Source organism: Oncorhynchus kisutch, linkage group LG13 (genome assembly GCF_002021735.2).
Source record: "Oncorhynchus kisutch isolate 150728-3 linkage group LG13, Okis_V2, whole genome shotgun sequence".
In the NCBI taxonomy this organism is placed as follows: Eukaryota; Metazoa; Chordata; class Actinopteri; order Salmoniformes; family Salmonidae; genus Oncorhynchus; species Oncorhynchus kisutch.
This window is the reverse complement of record NC_034186.2, coordinates 34,907,556-34,932,239: the sequence shown is the minus strand read 5'-3', so window position 1 is coordinate 34,932,239 and position 24,684 is coordinate 34,907,556. Positions and strand designations below refer to the sequence as shown.

General features: G+C 42.1%; 1 protein-coding gene across 3 annotated transcripts in view; it reads right to left on the bottom strand.

Annotated features, from left to right (window-relative positions):
- The window catches only part of LOC109902532 (guanine nucleotide-binding protein subunit alpha-11), a 96,655-nt gene that overhangs the window by 34,754 nt on the left and 37,217 nt on the right, over positions 1–24,684 (bottom strand). For all 3 annotated transcript variants that reach the window (XM_031786094.1, XM_020498956.2, XM_020498959.2), the window contains exon 2: positions 6,287–6,471. In XM_031786094.1, coding sequence (XP_031641954.1) covers positions 6,287–6,471 — 185 coding nt within the window. The remainder of the gene's footprint in view (positions 1–6,286; positions 6,472–24,684) is intronic.

Sequence of the window (24,684 nt, the reverse complement as noted above, 5' to 3'; positions counted from 1 at the left end):
ACTTTCCAATGCTTTTCTATGGGAAAGCCTAATTAGGACCCAGATTGCAGTTCCTATGGCTTCCACTAGATGTCAACAGTCTTTAGAAATTGTTCAATGTTTTTTTTTTTTTATTAAGAAGAATTCGTATTCTTTCTAAGTGTCACTCAGAAGGACTCTAGTGGTGCGCGTTAATGAGTGCACGCTCCTCGTTATTTATCTCCGGTATTGAATATACTATTTTATGTCTTAAATTTGATCGTTTATTTAAATATTAGGGTACCTGAGGATTGATTAGGAACGTTGTTTGACATGTTTGGACCAAGTTTATTGGTAAAGTTTGGGATTCATTTTTTATGCATTTTGAACAAGGGGAAACAGGTGGATTATTGAATGAAGCGCTCCAAATAAAACATACTTTTTGGGGATATAAAGGACTTTATCGAACAAAAAGGACCATTTGTTATGTAACTGATCTTCAAAAGGTAAGGGATTTATTTTATCGCTATTTCTGACTTTCGTGATGCATCTGCTTGGTTGGAAAATGTTTTTAATGCTTTTGTATGCGGGGCGCTGTCCACAGATAATCGCATGGTATGCTTTCGCCATAAAGCCTTTTTGAAATCTGACACAGCGGCTGGATTAACAAGAAGTTACATAAACTTTTAAATTAAGACACTTGTATTTTCATGAATGTTTAATATTATGAATTTAGTATTTTTGAATTAAGCACTATGCAATTTCACAGGATGTTGTCGAGGTGGGTCGCTAGCGGCACGTCTAGCCCAAAGAGGTTTTAAATGACTTGCCTAGTTAAATAACGGTTACACTAAGAGACCCCCTAATGGGTCTCCCGGTGGCAACCGGCACGGGTATTGAACCTGCATCTGTTTGCACTGCGGGAGCCCCCATCCACAAAGTATCAAAATACAGAGAGGTGTTGGTAAAAGTATATTGTCTTGCTAATAGCCCATAATGGCTTATTACAATACTGTACATGGTGTCCAGGTCAGGATAACCAAAATATTTCTTTAAAGACTATCAGAAAGAATATTGGTACTCATTTATTTTGAATGAGTGAGTCACTCATGCCGGGCTATATGACTGTGCCGTCAACTTGATAATATAACAATGAGGTTATTTCGTTTTCAAAAAAACCAAAGTGAGCGATTGTAATCCGAATAAAAGGCCAAAATAATATTTTTAAAGGCCAAAACATTTTTCTGTTTTTAGAGGGAGAGAAACGCTGGGCCAATTGTGTGACGCCCTATGGGACTCAATCACGGTCGGATGTGATAAATAAATACTTTGTGGTATTTGTTTTGTCTTTTCTGATGGCTTAAACTGAAATTGCAACTAATCACGGACGGTTGTGATACAGCCAACCTAACTTAAAAATACATTTGACAATAGAATTCTCCCCCTACCCTCCTAGGCAAGTCTATTGTCCAGCTACCTGCTAATAGCCAAAATGGCGCTGTACAACGTGACCATGTGTTTGAAAAAGTATTTTCCAGTAAGCAACAATTTGTTTAACTTCATTAGACAACTTTGTTCCAATATTTCAGTGATATTTATTCCCATAGTAATTCGTTATGGATCCATAACTAAATAAATGTCTGCATTTTGAAATAGTTTTTATCATTATTTTATGAATGAAAGCCATTATTAGCTACATTGTTAAAGTTTGAACGTGTAGACTGGCACTAAGAACAGCGGAAACATTTCCCTAGTCAGCGCCATTATTAGTGCAATGCCCCTTAAGTGTTGCTCTGTGCTACCCAGTGTGGCGGGGTGGGGGTCCACCCCCCATGGGCTAGGTCAGTCTTCTGTGTGTAGCTCTGCGGCCCATCCCGTGCGCCCTGCCATTGTGCCTTGTACCTCGCTCACTTTCAATGGATACAGCTGCAGAAGGCAAGGCAATCCCATTATGCGCGACTCGGGAGCCATGACTAATATATATTGTCCTGCTAATAAAAGGGCTAATAATATATCTGAGAATATCCAAGGGGCTTTTATATAATTTTAAATTCATAATAAATCGCTTGTTTAAGTAAATAACTATTTTGGAGAAGATTTCGTTTTCAAATAACGTAAATTGAGTGAGAAAAAGGCCACCCTTGAACATGGGGTGAGACATCTTTACTCATTTGTAAATAAAGCCCATTTGTTATTTAGAATTATTTTTTTCTGTGTTTAGAGGGAGAGAAACCAAAAATCTATAGTCATCTCATGGGTCTCCCAGTTGAGGGTTTTGCATGTGTATTGAACCAGCATCTGTAGCAACACAGCTTGCACTGCTATGCAGTGTCTTAGACTGTTGCGCCACTCAGGCACTGTACAACGTGACTAGTCGGGAGTGGGCTACAGTACTACAGTAAAATCTAAATAATTATAACAAAATAAAAGAATACAAACCTAAGTGTAACAGTTTTACTAAGTAATACTGAAGTCATGCACAATTATCAGTTTTTATTTAGGTTTACGTCGCCCAGTCATTGTCAGATAGACACAGTAGGACCCAAAAGAATAATCAGTCCTCTAACTCACCCGTGCGCTGGTCTGGAGCAATGAAGTGGTGACGCAGGGTACCGTACTACACTACAAATCACCTCTAAGTCCCGCAGCATAATGGCTAAACTTTTAGTGGAGAAACCCCTGTATATCAGGAGTCAATGACCCATTCAAAAACTACAGTAAGGACCACTAACCATTTGCTGCTCACATACAGTGCATTCAGAAAGTATTCCAAACCCTTCCCTTTTTCCACATTTGTTAGGTTACAGCCTTATTCTAAAACGGATTAAATAAATAAAAAAGTATCGATCTACACTATAATGACAAAGCAGAAATGGTTATTTCGACATTTTTACAGAAAATAAACATAAATACCTTATTTACATAAAGTATTCAGACCCTTTGCTATGAGACTCGAGACTGAGTCTCATAGCATTGAAGGACTAGTAGACTGGGTTTACTTATTCAGTGATATACAGTATATGTTGGCAGAAATTAAGTCATATCAACACGTGATGTTTTAGGTCTGCAGGCTGCTAGTTATACACTGCTCAAAAAAATAAAGGGAACACTTAAACAACACTATGTAACTCCAAGTCAATCACACTTCTGTGAAATCAAACTGTCCACTTAGGAAGCAACACTGATTGAAAATAAATTTCACATGCTGTTGTGCAAATGGATAATAGACAACAGGTGGAAATTATAGGCAATTAGCAAGACACCCCCAATAAAGGAGTGGTTCTGCAGGTTGTGACCACAGACCACTTCTCAGTTCCTATGGTCCCTGGCTGATGTTTTGGTCACTTTTGAATTCTGGTGGTGCTTTCACTCTAGTGGTAGCATGAGACGGAGTCTACAACCCACACAAGTGGCTCAGGTAGTGCAGCTCATCCAGGATGGCACATCAATATGAGCTGTGGCAAGAAGGTTTGCTGTGTCTGTCAGCGTAGTGTCCAGAGCATGGAGGCGCTACCAGGAGACAGGCCAGTACATCAGGAGACGTGGAGGAGGTCGTAGGAGGGCAACAACCCAGCAGCAGGACCGCTACCTCCGCCTTTGTGCAAGGAGGAGCAGGAGAAGCACTGCCAGAGCCCTGCAAAATGACCTCCAGCAGGCCACAAATGTGCATGTGTCTGCTCAAACGGTCAGAAACAGACTCCCATGAGGGTGGTATGAGGGCCCGACGTCCACAGGTGGGGTTTGTGCTTACAGCCCAACACCACGCAGGACGTTTGGCATTTGCCAGAGAACACCAAGATTGGCAAATTCGCCACTGGCACCCTGTGCTCTTCACAGATGAGAGCAGGTTCACACTGAGCACAGGTGACAGACGTGACAGTCTAGAGATGCCGTGGAGAACGTTCTGCTGCCTGCAACATCCTCCAGCATGACCGGTTTGGCGGTGGGTCAGTCATGGTGTGGGGTGGGATTTCTTTGGGGAGACGCACAGCCCTCCATGTGCTCGCCAGAGGTAGCCTGACTGCCATTAGGTACCGAGATGAGATCCTCAGACCCCTCGTGAGACCATATGCTGGTGCGGTTGGCCATGGGTTCCTCCTAATGCAAGACAATGCTAGACCTCATGTGGCTGGAGTGTGTCAGCAGTTCCTGCAAGAGGAAGGCATTGATGCTATGGACTGGCCCGCCCGTTCCCCAGACCTGAATCCAATTGAGCACATCTGGGACATCATGTCTCGCTCTTTAGTCTCGCTCTTTTGTCTCGCTCTTTAGTCCAGGTCTGGGAGGAGATCCCTCAGGAGACCATCCGTCACCTCATCAGGAGCATGCCCAGGCGTTGTAGGGAGGTCATACAGGCATGTGGAGGCCACACACACACTACTGAGCCTCATTTTTACTTGTTTTAAGGACATTACATCAAAGTTGGATCAGCCTGTAGTGTGGTTTTCCACTTTAATTTTGAGTGAGACTCCAAATCCAGACCTCCATGGGTTGATAAATTTGATTTCCATTGATAATTTTTGTGGGATTTTGTTGTCAGCACATTCAACTATGTAAAGAAAAAAGTATTTATTAAGAATATTTCATTCATTCAGATCTAAGATGTGTTATTTTAGTGTTCCCTTTATTTTTTTGAGCAGAGTATATTCCATGCTATACATTCTCTGCGTCCAAACGAAGCCTCAGTACAGGGGTTGAATATGCAGTGAAATACAGCACATTTGGAAAGTATTCAGACCCCTTCCCTTTTTCCAAATGTTGTTACGTTACAACCTTTTCCTAAAACAGATTAAATAAATGTTTTTCCTTATCAACATACACAATACCCCATAATGACAAAGTAAACATTTTTGCAAATGTATTAAAAATAAATAACAGAAAAACATTATTTACATAAGTATTCAGACCCTATGCTATGATACTCGAAATTGAGCTCAGGTGGATCCTGTTTCCATTGATCATCCCTGAGATGTTTATACAACTTGAGTCGTGTGGAAAATTGAATTGATTGGACATGATTTGGAATGGCACACACCTGTCTATGTAAGGTCCCAGTTGACAGTGCATGTCAAGGCAAAAACCAAGCCAGGAATTGTCCGTAGAACTCCAAGACAGGATTTTGTTGAGGAACAGATCTGGGGAAAGGTACAAAAACATTTCTGCAGCAATGAAGGTCCCCAAGAACACAGTGGCCTCCATCATTCTTAAATGGAAGAAGTTTGGAACCACCAAGGCTCTTCCTAGAGCTGGCCGCCCGGCCAAACTGAGCAATCGGGGGAGAAGGGCCTTGGTCAGGTAGGTGACCCGGTGGTCATTCTTACAGAGCTCCAGAGTTTCTCTGTGGAGATGAGAGAACCTTCCAGAAGGACAACCATATCTGCAGCACTCCACCAATCAGGCCTTTATGGTAGAGTAGCCAGATAGAAGCCACTCCTCAGTAAAAGGCACATGACAGCCTGCTTGGAGTTTCCCAAAAGGCACCAAAAGGACCCTGACCATGATAAACAAGATTCTCTGGTCTGATGAAACCAAGATTGAACTCTGGCCTGAATGCCAAGTGTCATGTCTGGAGGAAACCTGGCACCATCCCTACGGTGAAGCATGGTGGTGGTAGCCTCATGCTGTGGGGGTGTTTTTCAGCGACAGAGACTTGTCAGGATCGAGGGAAAGATTAATGGAGCAAAGTACAGAAAGATCCTTGATGAAAACCTGCTCCAGAGCTCTCAGGACCTCAGACTGGGGTGAAGGTTCACCTTCCAACAGGACAACAACCCCAAGCATACAGCCAAGACAATGCAGGAGTGGCTTTGGGACAAGTCTCTGAATGTCCTTGAGTAGTCCAGCCAGAGCCCGGACTTGAACATCTTTGGAGAGACCTGAAAATAGCTGTGCAGCAACACTTCCCATCCAATCTGACAGAGTTTGATAGGATCTGCAGACAAGAATAGGAGAAACTCCCCAAATACAGGTATGCCATGCTTGTAGCGTCATACCGAAGATTTTAGGCTGTAATTGCTGCCAAAGTTCCTTCAACAAAGTCCTCAGTAAAGGGTCTGAATACTTATATATACCTTTTTACTTTCTTTATTTGCAAACATTTCTAAAAACCTGTTTTTACTTTATATATGGGTAATATGTATAGATTGATTTTTTTAAATTTAATCCACTTTAGAATAAGGGATCTGAATACTTTCCGAATTCACTGGAAGTGATCTCTCTAGATATATGTCTACATAAGACTATAATAATACAAGACATTTTGACTAACAATGTATTTTTCTAATGAGTGGACCCCAATCCCCATCCCCGCTCCCCCAGCCAGACTCACCTTGTTTTGTTCATACTTGTACTGGATCTTGAGGGTCTCAGAGGCCCGGATCATGGACTGCATGGAGGTGAAGATGTTCTGATAGACCAGTTTGGTGAAGCCTCTTTTGTCCTCGTCGGTGTAGCCCGTCCCGTGGATGATGCGCATCTGTTTGATGAAGGTGCTCTTGCCGCTTTCGCCAGTGCCTGTGGAGGGACAGGACAGAACACAGGTTAGACAGAGGTTTCCAAATGTTTTCAGTTTGAGTATAGTCCACTATCCAAGTTGGACTGGAGGGTGGAGTGAGATTCCCAAAGGCTGGAGGGAAGGCCTTCTCGCCCACTCCAATTCTGCTCCAGTAGCGCTCACTTAACAAGCTCACAAGAAACTGATAAAACACACAGGTGCAAAAATCAAGGTGACTTACAAAGATGAGGACCAAGAGAGGGAATGCAGGGAATGATGTAAAATCCACAACTAAAGAATCATTGTGGAATCTGAAAAGACATCTCGAAAGCATGATGCTGTACTAACTACGTGCACATGCTAAAAGCAAGGAACACGGTGGGTAGCTAATTAAATGTGCCATTGTAGCACAGTATTTATAAAACAGAAAAATCTGATCTCTTAAGTTTTAATTTTTGTTCCATTCAATAGGCCATAATTGATTTTGGACAAATAGGCCTTGCATATTCCAAATTCAAGACCATTTCCATTTTGGCTATTTTGCACAAAAACCTTTAGGCCTGCCTATTGAAAAAAAAAAAAAAAATCTGCATCCCTGCCCAGCCTGACAAGATTGGCCAAAAAGGTGTTTAGCAGTGGCTCTGCAAGCATGGCGAGGATATTCTCCGCTGCTGGCCTGCTCTCCGGGCAGCATCGCATGAGCCTGAAGCCAGACTCAAAGGCACTGTAGAGTGAGCCTAATATGGCATTTTTTGTTTAATTTGTATATCATTCTAAGTAAGTCACAGTCTATGAGCAATTTCTAAACTATAATTATTTAATAGAGTTTAATGTTGTTTAAATACTGAGTGCTTAATGTCCCTGACTCCCTACCAGCCCAGTGTTGAAATAATTCACAATGTATTTCTTTGTAGGCTATAGCCTTGAAAAAAATTGAAATAAAGCCTAAATAATTCATTTCCGTTCCTTCTTAGTCTCCCTGTCAGGCTCCTGACCTATTTAGAGTGTTTATATGCTGTTTAATATGACATGTAGCCTATTTGAAATGATAAGCGCTTCTTATGGTCACATTTTCATGTTGATTAAAAACACTTAATTCAAAATCATATGGTTTCATTTCAATACATCAAAACCAAAATGGTAGGTCCAGGTAGACAACAATAGATGGGTGTTGGTTAAATTGTGATTTTAATGAATGGAGCGAATTTAGAGTGGCATTTTTCTCTCTCCTGTGAGTGCAGAGAGGTTTCAGTGGAGCGGATGGAAAGGAGATGTAGCACCAGAGCAGTGTTGTCAACACCGCTCACATACTCTGTGATACCCTCTCCTCCATGCGACCCGACGGGCCGCACCATGCGACAAGTGCATGAGATGATATACCATCCAGAAGGGTACTTTGTGCAGGAAAACAGTACACATGACTTGTGCATTGCCAGGAGCTATACATTCTACAGCAACTCTAATGTCTGGCACCATCCAACATCTTATCATGGATCGACGGTCAGACAGAAACAGACAACCCCACATCTCCAACACCACATTTTCTGGGTCCCAGCGGAGGTCCCAAATATTTTGTATCTTTATATGGACATTTCTAACGGCTGTGTCCAACAATGGTATATTTGGGAATGACGAGTCCAAACCAGTGTAGAGAACAGTTAAGTACAGGTAGAGCACTACCCTGCCTCCCTCCAACACACCATCCTCTCCTCTCCCAGTACCCAGGCTGAGTCATCACAGCTTCAGCAGCTCTCCTCTGACGCTCTTCCTGTTCTCCTCCCTTTCCATATTCTACTCTCCAATACCTGTCCTTTCTCCTCTCCCCCTCTCAGTGCTGAGTACTACCCGCTTCCTCACTACCCGTTTCCTCTATTTGCTCTGCAACCTTTGCACACATGCCAGGCTAGGGAGCAACATGAAATAGTCCATTACATAACGTATTTTCTTTGTCACCGTAGACCCGGCTGCTGCTGCTCCTTTCAGAGCTCAGAAGCCAAGGCAAGCAGTGGGAGATTTACTATCTAGCACTGTCTTAAATGGTTGGTTTGGATGTGAGTTTTTCAGAATAGCTAATGAATTGAAAGCGGTTGAAACAAGGCCATTTCATGCACTGAGAAAAAAGGCAAAAAACCACATGTAGCCTAATACGGGATAGGTCTAGTGTTAGGTTGATGAATTTTGAGGCCATAAGTCTTTCTTTTGGACATTGGCCAATTTGACCATTTACCAGCCAGGGTCCCCCCTACATTTAATCTGATGGCAGTTAATAAAGGAATGATCAGTAGATGCTTAATGTGTGTATATCAATGATGTTGCTCTTGCTGCGGGCGATTCCCTGATCCACCTCTACGCAGACGACACCATTCTATATACTTTCGGCCAGTCTTTGGACACTGTGCTATCTAACCTCCAAACAAGCTTCAATGCCATACAACACTCCTTCCGTGGCCTCCAACTGCTCTTAAACGCTAGTAAAACCAAATGCATGCTTTTCAACCGGTCGCTGCCTGCACCTGCATGCCCGACTAGCATCACCACCCTGGATGGTTCCGACCTAGAATATGTGGACGTCTATAAGTACCTAGGTGTCTGGCTAGACTGCAAACTCTCCTTCCAGACTCATATCAAACATCTCCAATCGAAAATCAAATCAAGAGTCGGCTTTCTATTCCGCAACAAAGCCTCCTTCACTCAAGCCGCCAAGCTTACCCTAGTAAAACTGACTATCCTACCGATCCTCGACTTCGGCGATGTCATCTACAAAATGGCTTCCAACACTCTACTCAGCAAACTGGATGCAGTCTATCACAGTGCCATCCGTTTTGTCACTAAAGCACCTTATACTACCCACCACTGCGACTTGTATGCTCTAGTCGGCTGGCCCTCGCTACATATTCGTCGCCAGACCCACTGGCTCCAGGTCATCTACAAGTCTATGCTAGGTAAAGCTCCGCCTTATCTCAGCTCACTGGTCACGATGGCAACACCCATCCGTAGCACGCGCTCCAGCAGGTGTATCTCACTGATCATCCCTAAAGCCAACACCTCATTTGGCCGCCTTTCGTTCCAGTACTCTGCTGCCTGTGACTGGAACGAATTGCAAAAATCGCTGAAGTTGGAGACTTTTATCTCCCTCACCAACTTCAAACATCAGCTATCTGAGCAGCTAACCGATCGCTGCAGCTGTACATAGTCTATTGGTAAATAGCCCACCCTTTTCACCTACCTCATCCCCGTACTGTTTCTATTTATTTACTTTTCTGCTCTTCTGCACACCAATATCTCTACCTGTACATGACCATCTGATCTTTTATCACTCCAGTGTTAATCTGCAAAATTGTAATTATTTGCCTACCTCCTCATGCCTTTTGCACACATTGTATATAGACCCCCCCTTCGTTTTCTACTGTGTTATTGACTTGTTAATTGTTTACTCCATGTGTAACTCTTTGTTGTATGCTCACACTGCTATGCTTTATCTTGGCCAGGTCGCAGTTGCAAATGAGAACTTGTTCTCAACTAGCCTACCTGGTTAAATAAAGGTGAAATAAAATAAATAAAATAAATAAAAAAGTGTGTGTGCTGTAGTACTGCACATTTTACTCTCCTCTCTGTGACAAAGCTGCATTGATGAGTGTCTGAGAGCCCTGACCGGTGTTGGTCTTCCTCAGAGGATCTCTGCTCCTCAGTTAACTAGGTCAGGCCAGACAGTTTCCTACAGATGAGCCGACTTCAATGAAAGGTTCACAATTAGCCTCACACACTGTGATCTCTCACTGACCCCTACTAAATGAAGAGAGGAACCTCAGAAACTCAGTGGAGACGGGGAGGAAATTGAGGGAACATAGTAATATTGTCCTGATGTCATACCAGGTACTGTGTGGAGTCACACATTAGAAGAATGGACAAGGCATGAGCAATCAACAGAATCAGGCGGAAGGATCGCAGCGGTTGGATTTCCAGGATAAGTGCAGAAGACACACACAGACCTCAGTCAGGAGTGAGGAAATTCTGGGAGGCAGTATACAATCCGGTGTTGTCATGCTTATTCAGTTCAAACACACAGCTATGTTACCAAATATCTAGGAAACCATCTACATTCACCACTAGCACTGTTGCTACACAAGTGTTGAAGTACATTTCTAGTTACCGTGGCAACTATTATATTATTAATATTTTAGAAAGTTCTACAAGTAACTCAAAATACCCACTGCACTGCTAACTGAAATCATTTAAAAAGGTAAACTGTACAATGCACCTGTTTATTGATAAAATATTACAAGCCAACCAAATTGACTAATGATAAAATCTGTTCAACAATTCTCTTTCTTTCATGTTTATTTAGTTGGTATTAGACTTGGTTGCCAGAGCCCGAATGTAAAGAGGCTTACTCGCTATCAATTATGAGTACTTCTGGTAATTAGCCTTCTAGTATAATGCTAACCCAGTATCATGATAGGCCTACTTACAGCTGGGTGGTATACCGTATTTTAATATATATACACTGCTCAAAAAAATAAAGGGAACACTTAAACAACACAATGTAACTCTAAGTCAATCACACTTCTGTGAAATCAAACTGTCCACTTAGGAAGCAACACTGATTGAAAATAAATTTCACATGCTGTTGTGCAAATGGAATAGACAACAGGTGGAAATTATAGGCAATTAGCAAGACACCCCCAATAAAGGAGTGGTTCTGCAGGTTGTGACCACTTCTCAGTTCCTATGCTTCCTGGCTGATGTTTTGGTCACTTTTGAATGCTGGCAGTGCTTTCACTCTTGTGGTAGCATGAGACGGAGTCTACAACCCATACAAGTGGCTCAGGTAGTGCAGCTCATCCAGGATGGAACATCAATGCGAGCTGTGGCAAGAAGGTTTGCTGTGTCTGTCAGCGTAGTGTCCAGAGCATGGAGGCGCTACCAGGAGACAGGCCAGTACATCAGGAGACGTGGAGGAGGTCGTAGAAGGGCAACAACCCAGCAGCAGGACCGCTACCTCCGCCTTTGTGCAAGGAGGAGCACTGCCAGAGCCCTGCAAAATGACCTCCAGCAGGCCACAAATGTGCATGTGTCTGCTCAAACGGTCAGAAACAGACTCCGTGAGGGTGGTATGAAGGCCCGACGTCCACAGGTGGGGGTTGTGCTTACAGGCCAACACCGTGCAGGACGTTTGGCATTTGCCAGAGAACACCAAGATTGGCAAATTAGCCACTGGCGCCCTGTGCTCTTCACAGATGAAAGCAGGTTCACACTGAGCACGTGACAGACGTGACAGAGTCTGGAGACGCCGTGGAGAACGTTCTGCTGCCTGCAACATCCTCCAGCATGACCGGTTTGGCGGTGGGTCAGTCATGGTGTGGGGTGGCATTTCTTTGGGGGGCCGCACAGCCCTCCATGTGCTCGCCAGAGGTAGCCTGACTGCCATTAGGTACAGAGATGAGATCCTCAGACCCTTTGTGAGGCCATATGCTGGTGCGGTTGGCCCTGGGTTCCTCCTAATGCAAGACAATAATATACCTCATGTGGCTGGAGTGTGTCAGCAGTTCCTGCAAGAGGAAGGCATTGATGCTATGGACTGGCCCGCCCGTTCCCCAGACCTGAATCCAATTGAGCACATCTGGGACATCATGTCTCGCTCCATCCACCAACGCCACGTTGCACCAAAGACTGTCCAGGAGTTGGCGGATGCTTTAGTCCAGGTCTGGGAGGAGATCCCTCAGGAGACCATCCGCCACCTCATCAGGAGCATGCTCAGGCATTGAGGGAGGTCATACAGGCACGTGGAGGCCACACACACACTACTGAGCCTAATTTTGACTTGTTTTAAGGACATTACATCAAAGTTGGATCAGCCTGTAGTGTGGTTTTCCACTAATTTTGAGTGTGACTCCAAATCCAGACCTCCATGGGTTGATAAATTTGATTTCCATTGATAATTTTTGTGTGATTTTGTTGTCAGCACATTCAACTATGTAAAGAAAAAAGTATTTAATAAGAATATTTCATTCAGATCTAGGATGTGTTATTTTAGTGATCCCTTTCTTTTTTTGAGCAGTAATAATATTAATAATAAATATATATATATATATATACACATACACACACCAAGGTTTGGGTTTTTAATTTATCTTCTATAACAGTATTTGAATGTTTGGTTTATTAAAATGTGATACGCCGTGTGTAACGTCCATTTTCAGTTCACTCCGCTACTTGAGTCCATCCCTCTCCACTCCCTCCACACAGACCTAGTCCCACTCGGTCACTCAAGAAGCACATTTGTTGTTGCTTGACCACGAGACAATTTCGTTCAGTCTGCATGGTCCATGCAGCACATGCAACAATGTTGACAACAATGTTGTTTCCAATTTTATACTAATATAAATCCACAAGTGTTCCATAATTACAATATTAGTTTTTGTTTCTTACATCTGCAAACAGCTAGTTTATATTTTCTTAGCAAGTTAAGCTAAATCACTAATGCTAATCGTTAGTTGGCTGGTTAGCTAATTATTTTATGTTGAATTGAACAGTATAAAATATTCCAAATGGAGAAAGACTCATTGAAATAATTTAAAATATGTGTTGCGACCCTAGTGTCATGCACTACTCATAAAGCAAATGTAGAACTTCCATTAATCAAAAACATAAATTACCATAAAAATAAATAAAAAATACCATAAATATTTTGGCCATATCGCCTAGGCCTACTCAGTGTAGCATGTATCAATTAAAATCTAATTTGAACTATGTAAATATTACATAATTACCACATCACCATGCACTTCCTGAGTAAATACCATGTAATAGGTGGACTGTAAAATATTAAAATGTCAGCAAAACTTCAAAACAGAGGAAGAGCTGTCAGACAATATCAGTGAAGCAGAGAATTGTCACACCTCAACCCCGTGACTAACCATTAGCTTGAAGTGAGAAAATAGGTAAAAATGGATCCATTTAATTTGGTATAGAGGGTCACGGGATGCATTTCCACTCCAAACGAATGGAAGGCAATAACTTGAGGCTGAGATTGGCTTCATCTGAGGAGAAAACTGAGGAGAAAAACGACTGAGTGTGACAAAGTGGAGGAGTAAGGCCCCCTTTTGTAAATTATTATCCAAAATGTTGCCCTGCGATGCGATTAGGCAGCCAGCTCAGCAGAATATCACTGGGACACTGGCTGGATACGAGGCCCCAGGCTCTGTTCACAGGGAGCCTTCTCTGGGTTAGGCGGCTAGCAGGCAGGGGTTTTAGAAGGAACTCAAAACCCTAACACTTGGTGACCCACACGGCCAGCGAGATTTGCATTTAGGATTCCCGTCTTGATGTTGAACAGCTGCGCCGGACAAGTCTAGCAGTAGCGAGATATAACATTCTTCCTTATTCATTTCCCGTGACCCTGTCACAAGATGATCCCTCCCCCAGTCCTTTCTCCCCCCTCTGTGCCTGTGCAGCAGCTTTGCTGAGGCTGCTTCCTGTCTCTGCCTGCGTGGAGCAGACTAGTAGGCACTAGGTAGCCTACATCGCAATAATATAGTTGTGTCCTCTCCATGTATAATTTCCTTCATATGCACTCATATCAGCATAGACGGGTGAAACCAAAATTGGTAGACATCCTCCATATTCACCTAGCCTGTGTTTTCGGCTCAGTGCAGCTGAAGGAGACAAGCAGAGGACGCAACGTTAGACTATTAAAACGCAGTCCTTGCCTCACCACCTGTCGCCAAGGCACATCCTCAGGCCCTGAACATGGATCGTGCAGGATGCAGTCTTCCAACCGAATGACAGTCATTTCTCCAGTGCCTTCGGGAGAGAAGTTGGGGAGTGGATCAGAGGAGACTGGGAGAGATTGCCATCCGGGTGGATGTGCCTGTCTGTGGCAGATTCGGTTCTTTCCGCTGACTGGAATCAGAGGAGTAATCCGAGTGGGCAGACCAAGAGACGGAGAGCATCTCTGTGGAGAGCAGTTCTATTCCAGTTTGGAGAGCACTCCATTCTTTTCCTTCTAACAGTGCCTTCAGAAAGTATTCACACCCCTTGACTTTTTACACATTGTGATGCGTTATAACCTGAATTCAAAATGTATTTAAATTAGACTGTCACGGGCCTACCCACAATACCATCGAAAGTGGAATTCTGCATTTAGAATTTTTACTAATTAATACAACATGTAAAACTGAAATGTCTCGAGTCAAACCTAAATACGTTCAGGAGTAAACATTTGCTTAAGTCATATAATAAGATACATGGGCTCACAGTATTAAGTAATGATCAACAACCAATATGACAATATTTGAAGAATTTAGAAGATGCAAATGCAGCGCAATCCAGGTGTGAAAGCTTTTAAGAGACTTATCCAGAAAGACTCACAGCTGTAATCGCTGCAGAGAAGTATTGACTCAGGGGCATGAATGTAAATTTGATATTTCTGTATTTCATTTTCAATACATTTGCTAAAACGTCTAAAAACATGTTTCCACTTTGTCATTATGGGGTATTGTAGAAGGGAGAGAAAAATAATTAAATGAACCGATTTTGAATTCAGGCTGTAACAAAAAATGTGGATTAAGTCAAGGGGTATGAATACCTTCTGAAGGCACTGTAAATGTCCATCTAATCATTTGCCTATTTTTGTTCAAATCTAATCAGAACTAACAGCACGGGAATAGCCATATTTCCCACTGGGTAAAAGACTAGTGGGGCTTCGCAATCCCTCCTTGGGTTAATCTAATTGTGTTCCAACCGGCTAACTTCTCTTTCTGGAACTCAGAAAGAAACACACACTGAGCAAGCAAAACACATGCAGGCCGCTGGTGATGCCTGACAATGCAGACAGACACACATCAGACAATGTCTTAAAGGGTAAGGCTCTTCTAGACCACAGGGGATGGCCTAGCCCTATATCTTGATGCGTAATAGTGCCTTGGGAATCATAGCATCACCTAATCTTACTGAACTTAACCTTTGGATGGACTCACTCCCTGAGATCCAGTCGTTACAGGGATATAGAGTTGAAGTCAGCAGTTTACATACACCTTAGCCAAATACATTTAAACTCAGTTTCACAATTCCTGACATTTAATCCTAGTAAAAATGCCATTTTAGGTCAGTTAGGATCACCACTTCACTTTAAGAATGTGAAATGTCAGAATAGTAGTAGAGAATGATTTCAGCTTGTATTTCTTTCATCACATTCCCAGTGGGTCAGAAGTTTACAGACACTCAATTAGTATTTGGTAGCATTTCCTTTAAATTGTTTAACTTGGGTTAAACGTTTTGGGTAGCCTTCCACAAGCTTCCCACAATAAGATGGGGGAATTTTGGCCCATTCCTCCTGGCAGAGCTGGTGTAACGGAGTCAGGTTTGTAGGCTTTGCTCGCACACGCTTTTTCAGTTCTGCCCACAAATTTTCTATAGGATTGAGGTAAGGGCTTTGTGATGGCCACACCAATACCTTGACTTTGTTGTCCTTAAGCCATTTTCCCACAACTTTGGAAGTATGCTTGGGGTCATTGTCCATTTGGAAGACCCATTTGCGGCCAAGCTTTAACTTCCTGACTGATGTCTTAAGATGATGATTTAATATATTCAAATAATTTTCTTCCTCATGATGCCATCTACTTTCGTAAAGTGCACCAGTCCCTCCTGCACCAAAGCACACCCACAACATGATGCTGCCACCCCTGTGGTTCACGGTTGGGATGGTGTTCTTCGGCATGCAAGCCTCCCCCTTTCTCCTCCAAACATAACGATGGTGATTACGGCCAAACAGTTCTATTTTTGTTTCATCAGACCAGAGTACATTTCTCCAAAAAGTACGATCTTTGTCCCCATGTGCAATTGCAAACCGTAGTCTGGCTTTTTCAATGGCGGTTTTGGAGCAGTGGCTTCTTCCTTGCTGAGCGGCCTTTCAGGTTATGTCGATATAGGACTTGTTTTACTGTGGATATAGATACTTTTGTACCTGTTTCCTCCAGCATCTTCACAAGGTCCTTTGCTGTTGTTCTGTAATAATTGATATGCACTTTTCGCACCAAAGTACGTTCATCTCTAGGAGACAGAACGCGACTCCTTCCTGAGCGATATGACGGCTGCGTGGTCCCATGGTGTTTATACTTGCGTACTATTGTTTGTACAGATGAACGTGGTACCTTCAGGTGTTTGGAAATTGCTCCCAAGGATGAACCAGACTTGGAGGTCAACAATTCTTTCTCTCAGGTCTTGGCTGATTTCTTTTAATTTTCCCATGATGTCAAGCAAAGAGGCACTGAGTTTGAAGGTAAGCCTTGAAATACATCCACAAGTACACCTCCAATTGACTCAAATGGTGTCAATTAGCTTATCAGACGCTTCTAAAGCCATGACATAATTTTCTGGAATTTTCCAGAATATTAGACCCTCACCAGGGTCTTGACCTGACTGCAGTTTGGCATCATAACCAACTTCAGTGAGAAAATGCTCACCTTCGAAGGCCACTGGTATGCTGGAGAAGTCGGCTCTTCCTGGATTACTCCCAGGTTTCAACTGTACTGGGAAGAAAGCGTGTATTGCGACTAGAGGTCGACCGATTATGATTTTTCAACGCTGATACCGATTATTGGAGGACCAAAAAAGCCGATACCGATTAATCGGCCGATTCAAAAAAAAAAATTTTTTGTTGTAATGATGACAATTACAACAATACTAAATTAACACTTATTTTAACTTAATATAAAACATCAATAAAATCAATTTAGCCTCAAATAAGTAATGAAACATGTTCAATTTGGTTTAAATAATGCAAAAACAAAGTGTTGGAGAAGTAATATGTGCCATGAAAAATATTTGCCATGTAAGAAAGCTAACATTTAAGTTCCTTGCTCAGAAAATGAGAACATATGAAAGTTGGTGGTTCCTTTTTTAAAAATTTTAACTTACCTTGGCTTACTGCATTCGCGTAACAGGCAGTCTCCTTGTGGAGTGCAAGGAGAGAGAGGCAGGTTGTTATTGCGTTGGACTGGGTTAACTAGATTGGCTCCCCCGAGTTGACAAGGTGAAAATCTGTCGTTCTGCCCCTGAACGAGGCAGTTAACCCACCGTTCCTAGGCTGTCATTGAAAATAAGAATGTGTTCTTAACTGACGTGCCTAGTTAAATAAAGGTGATTTAAAAAATTGTAAAAATTGGCAAAATCGGTGTCCAAAAATACAGATTTCTGATTGTTATGAAAACTTGACATCGGCCCGAATTATTCAGCCATTACGATTAATCGGTCGACCTCTAATTGCGATGTGTGGGCGAGAGGTTTGCTGATGTCAACGTTGTGAACAGAGTGCCCAATGGTGAAGGTGGGGTTATGGTATGTGCAGACATACGCTACAGACAACAAACACAATTGCATTTTTTCCGATGGCAATTTGAATGCACAGAGATACCGTGATGAGATCTTGAGGCCCATTGTCGTGCCATTCATCCGTTGCCATCACATTTCAGCATGATAATGCACGGCCCCATGTCGCAAGGATCTGTACACAATTCCAGAAAGCTGAAAATTCTTCCATGGCCTGTATACTCAGACACCCACTGAACATGTTTGGGATGCTGCTGCTGCTACTAGCTGTTTATTATCTATGCATAGTCACTTTACCGCTACCTTCATGTACATGTTACCTAAATTCTCAATTAACCTGTACCCCCGCACATTGACTCAGTACCAATACCCCCTCTATATCGCCTCGTTATTTTTTTTATTTTTATTGTGTTACTTTTTTTTCTTCTACATATGATCTAACACTGGGCTCTAACTCAACTAGCAAAAGATAAACAAAATGTGCAAACATGGCTACATGCAGCTCTCGCTTTGTTCTCAAAACAAGTGAATCGACTCACGACCGCTCATGCTGTAAACACAGTCCAGTTCAAAGTAAATGGCACAGATCCATATATGGCAATGGTCTATTTGCATATTTGGCTACTGCAGCGCTGCTTGTTTATGCCACATTGGTCTGTGTAGAGTACGGGCTGAGTCGTGCATGTCAATACAATAGAATCTTACTCCGATTCGTTCTGCCTACAACAAAATCTCTTGCATAGTTTGTTTTGGTACTGTATATTGCATTGAAAGTGGCTAATATTGCCCTGATTCGATAAAAAATGGCAACAGTAAAAGGTAAACGTTGATTGTGCTAACAGAGTCAAGATCACTTTGAATCAAAATGCATTCAGAGAACTACCGCTCAGATTTTGTAAAATTACTTAAAAAATGTAAGGCTTTGCAACATTAACCAATTAAAAACAGCTATAGGCCCAATATACTACCACCACATATTGGCTTTGATTGAATTGCCCAGCAAATGCCTTTATTTTGAAGCAATTAAAAAATAGATTTCAAAATATGAAGTAGGCTATATGATCACACCAGTAATAGATCCATTGTTGTATTACTTGTGAAGCATAGCTGAGTGAGCATACATTTTTTTTAAATAGCTTTTTATTTAAATTTTATTGGGCTGATGATCCCTCCACTCTCCCTGGCAGTCTTCCAGATTATGGCGAACCTCGAGTTGCACTGCATTATTTCTGCCTCATGCACACATGTTGTTGCTCTTATGAACAGAGAAGGTGAAATATTCCTGGATATTAAAAAATTACCCAAGCCGCTAATAACAATGCAACCCTATAGAAACACTTTCCTGCTCTTTCATTACTGCTGCAGTGCTTGTTGTAGCACTGAGTGGAAATAGGATAGAGGTGCATTTTATGGCTTATAAAAGTGTTGAATACAAAGTGTTGACAGTGCTGAGTAAGAACTTAAACATGAACTCACTCATAAAAACAGCATCTCTTTGCTGTATTCGTTGACAGTCTCTCTAGTCATGGTTTTCAAATCTCACAGTACCAACTTTTCTGTAGCTTTCTTTTATGCCTGCTACGATACTGCAGATTCGGAAGGCTCAGATGACCGTTTGGCCAGTTTGGCCCATAGTGCACTTGATTTGCTCTAGAAATCAAGGAAAAACTAGGGTGCAGAGTCACCACACAGGAAGATGTGAAAAAAATAGGAACAAAATGCATTATCGTTGTTTTTTTTACAGAAATGTTAGGGGATTGAATAGGAATGCCTTTACGATTGACCGGTTTGTGACCACTGCCCTAGAAAGTTGAGTCAAGTTCAAACTTGTACTTCTCTCTGTGGACTAATATTTATGCGTGGCAGTCTCGAGGCTACTTGAGACTGTCGCAGCTTAGAGGGAGCATTGGTCCCAAGGTCAAATCTTTGTCTATTTATTGAGGCTACCAAACAGCCCTTATTATTTTAATAGTAATAATTTTTACAAATTCCAAATGCAAGTTTCATAAGTAAATTATTCATTTCAAGAAATGTTTACATACCGTACACATTTAAATATCTTGATCACCAAACCCTTTTTGGAGCTGCATATCCATTTATGGCAATCCTCTCTGTACAATGACATTTGCGCTGCACCCGATCCTATAGCTGTACAGCAAATCAGCAATCTGTTCACTAGCTCAGTGGTTCTCAAACTTAACCCACGTCCCCCAAAAAGGAGTGGTTCAAAGCTTGTAACCCCTGCGCATGCATGCGCTGCTCAAATGTAGCCTGTCATTACAACCATAAACAATGATGCATTTCCAAAATGCAAGACATAGAAATAAAACTGCGTTTACACCTGGATTTTAAGCTGAAAGTCATTCACATTAGCAGTCAATATCAACTAGGGATATCATGTCACATTGTCACTCCTCTGGTGTCCAGAACAAGCAGGAGCATATGGCTGGCTAACTGTATGCAGTGGGGATTGCGGGATCAGATGGAAAGCATGAACTGTAAGTAGCCATTTTCCTTCCTCACAAATATCGTAATTAATTTGCTAGAATGTTACATCTTCAACCCATAGGTATTGAAGGAAGTGAGATGTTACAGCCATCTTCAGACATATAGCCAGTACCACCACTGAGGTATATAATTGTAAACCCACCCAACCTAGGACTATCTGGAATATGAAAATTAATGAAATCACCAGGTAGCCTATTGTTCTGGCAAAGATGAATCTGTAGGATATTGGTGAACTGCATTTTATATGGATAATATTAACATAGGTAGGCTACAAGTGCTTTTTGGTCACTAATCTGGATGTGAGACCTCATTTGAGTGCCAATGCTGATGACTGGTCACTGATCAACAGTCAAGAAATTCAACTTTTTTGTTCTGAAGCACAAATTAGATGTCTTATTTATAAATTTGCGTGTTTGATCTGGTTACTAACATAGGCCTAAGGCATCGCACCAAATTCTTGTTTCAAAAACAAAATGGTAGGCTATATGTAGCTTATTAAAATATTTATGAAAAAAAATAAAAAATAACTCTAAATTACGACCCCCCCAAAACCTCACTGCGCTAGCTCACCCAACCTTTGTTGACAGTTTTCTGGTCCAATCAGAGGGTCAAGCGTGTGTTTCACTAGTCAATATGTTTTTTTTTGCAAGTGTGATACAGTCTCTGGCTGCGTGGAGAGTAGCCTAATCCCTATGGAGACACAGTACTACAAAATGAGTGAAAACGTTACAAAACCTGGCCAGATAATATCAAGTCAGTCTCAAGTGAAAGTAGAGTCACGAGTCTTGAGACTTCAAGTTGAAGTCTCAAGACAAGTCTTAAGTTATTTTATATCAAGTCAAATCATTAGCCATCAAATGTGACTCGAGTCCAAGTCGTGTGACTCGAGTCCAAACCTCTGGCGATAATATACCACATTGAAAAAACAATGCCATTTCCTATCTCAAAAAGAGAGGCACACCACTGTACACGTTTCACAATATTATGAGTTATCCCTTGTGGAAGACTATGAGCTCACCCATTGCGGGCAAAGGTGTACTTCAAATCCAATATTATTTGTCACATGCGCCGAATACAACAGGTGTAGCTCACAGTTTCTTACAAGCCCTTAACCAACAATGCTTTAAGAAGTTAAGAAAAACAAAGTAAAAAAATAGAAAAGTAATGAAATAAAAACAAATAATTAAACAGCAGCAGTAAAATAATAATAGCGAGGCTATATACGGGGGTACCGGTACAGTCAACGTGTGCGGGGCACGGGTTAGTCGAGGTAATATGTACATGTAAGCATCTCCAATCCAAAATTAAATCTAGAATCGGCTTTCTATTTCACAACAAAGCATCATCACTCATGCTGCCAAACATACCCTCGTTAAACTGAATTTACAAAATAGCCTCCAACACTCTACTCAGCAAATTGGATGCAGTCTATTACAGTGCCATCTGTTTTGTCACCAAAGCACCATATACTACCAACCACTGTGACCTGTATGCTCTCATTGGCTGGCCCTCGCTTCATATTCGTTGCCAAACCCACTGGCTCCAGGTCATCTATAAGTCTCTGCTAGGTAAAGCCCCGCCTTATCTCAGCTCACTGGTCACCATAACAGCACCCACCTGTAGCACGCGCTCCAGCAGGTATATTTCACTGGTCATTCCCAAAGCCAACTCATCTTTGGCCGCCTTTCCATCCAGTTCTCTGCTGCCAATGACTGGAACGAATAGCAAAAATCACTGAAGCTGGAGACTCATATCTCCCTCACTAGCTTTAAGCACCAGCTGTCAGAGCAGCTTACTGATCACTGTACATGTACACAGCCCATCTGTAAATAGCACACCCAACTACCTCATCACAATATTGTTATTTATTCATTTTTAGCTCTTTTGCACCCCAGTATATCTACTTGCACATCATCTGCACATCTATCACTCCAGTGTTAATGCTAACTTGTAATTATTTCGGCTCTATGGCCTATTTATTGCCTTACATCCCTAATCTTACTACATTTGCACACACTGTACATATATTTTTCTATTATGTTATTGACTATACGTTTGTTTATCCCATGTGTAACTGTTGTTTTTGTCGCACTGCTTTGCTTTATCTTGGCCAGGTCGCAGTTGTAAATGAGAACTTGTTCTCAACTGGCCAACCTGGTTAAATAAATAAAAATGTAGGCAGAGTTAAAGTGACCATGCATAGATAATAAACAGAGTAAAAGAGGGGTCTGAGTAGCCCTTTGATTAGCTGTTCAGGAGTCTTATGGCTTGGAGGGTAGAAGCTGTTAAGAAGCCTTTTGGACATAGACTGATAGGCTGAACGCACTACCCTCTGTAGTGCCTTGCGGTCAGAGGCCGAGCAGTTGCCATACCAGTCAGGATGCTCTCGATGGTGCAGCTGTAGAACCTTTTGAGGATCTGAGGACCCATGCCTGAGGAGGAATAGGCTTTGTCATGCCCTCGTCACAACTGTCTTAGTGTGTTTGTTCTATGATAGTTTGTTGGTGATGGACACCAAGGAACTTAAGTTCTCAACCTGCTCCACTGCAGCCCTGTCGATGAGAATGGGGGCGTGCTCGGTCCTCCTTTTCCTGTAGTCCACAACCATCTCCTTTGTGTTGATCACTTTGAGGGAGAGGTTGTTGTCCTGACACCACACGGCCAGGTCTCTGACCTCCTCCCATGTGGCTAAGATTTCAAACCTCCCATTAATAGCTGAGTGGTGAATGTCTTAAACTTCCAAATGATAGGTGCTGTATAGCTCAAATCAGGTGACACTCATGGGGCGGCAGGGTAGCCTAGTGGTTAGAGCGTTGGACTAGTAACCGGAAGGTTGCAAGTTCAAACCCCCGAGCTGACAAGGTACAAATCTGTCGTTCTGCCCCTGAACAGGCAGTTAACCCACTGTTCCTAGGCCGTCATTGAAAATAAGAATTTGTTCTTAACTGACTTGCCTAGTTAAATAAAGGTTAAAAAAATATATATATAATAATTTGATGGTAGCAGCAGTCAGATCACACATGCAAGACAATTCAGTGCATTCAAGAGAGCCGGGCCCATAATTTATGGTGAGTAGGACTACTGGTACACAAATGTAAATCAATTGAAAAATTAGAGCTTTTTCTAACAAACTTGTGTCAATGAGGCAGTTTAGATGCAATCAGGTTTACAGTGGTGTGTACAGTAGGTAGGTAATACATAATGGGTGTTTGATCATACGAGACGAGAGAGATCTTTGGGTGTGCCAAAAAAACAATCCCTCATGACCTGATCTCCTGTGCATCTCAACAGATGCTGCATATTAAATAAATCAGCCAAAGTAATATACAGAATTAACATATAGTGCATTCGGGAAAGTATTGACCCCTTGACTTCTTCCAAATGTTGTTACGTTAGCATTATTCTAAAATGGATTCAATTACTTTCTTTCCTCAATCTACACACAATTGCCCATAATGACAAAGGGAAAACAGGTTTAGACATTTTTGCAAAAGTATTAAAAATATAAGAACATTTACAAGTGTCTCATCAGGCAGACACCGTAGGGATGGTGCCAGGTTAAGCATGGAGGAGGCAGAATCATGATGTGGGGATGTTTTTCAGTGGCAGGGACTAGGAGACTAGTCAGGATCGAGGGAAAGATGAACGGAGCAAAGTACAGAGAGATCCTTGATGAACACCCCAGTCTGAGATCCTGAGATCTCTGGAGCAGGTTAAGGTTCACCTTTGAACAGGACAACGACCCTAAGCACACAGCACAGGATTGGCTTCAGGACAAGTCTCTGAATGTCCTTGATTGGCCCAGGCAGAGCCCGGAATTGAACCTGATCGAACATCTCTGGAGAGACCTGAAAATAGCTGTACAGCGACAGACCCCTTCCAACCTGACAGAGCTTGAGAGGATCTGCAGCAAAGAATGGGAGAAACTCCCCAAATATAGATGTTCCAAGGTTGTAGCATCATACCCAAGAAGATTCAAGGCTGTAATCGCTGCCAAAAGTGCTTCAACAAAGTACTGAGTAAATAGTCTGAATACCTATGTAAATGGAATATTTCCGTATTTTATTTTTATGTGCTAAACAAAATTCGAAAAACCTGTTTTTGCTTTGCCAATACCCCATAATGACACAACATAAAAAATAATTTTATCAATTTTAGAATAAGCCCAACGCAACAAAACGTGGAAAAAGTCAAGGGGTCTGTATACTTTCCGAATGCACTGTATGCCCTATCAAATAAATATTAGAAGCTGGGGGGGAAATACAAGCAAAGAAATTAATCCATTACTTCCCTGAACAGAGCAGAGTCAGTGCCTGTTGAGAATAACACCAGCCCTAGAAATATCTAGGGTAGATCCGACTCGGTCATATAATGAAAGCACTGGTCATCACTGACAC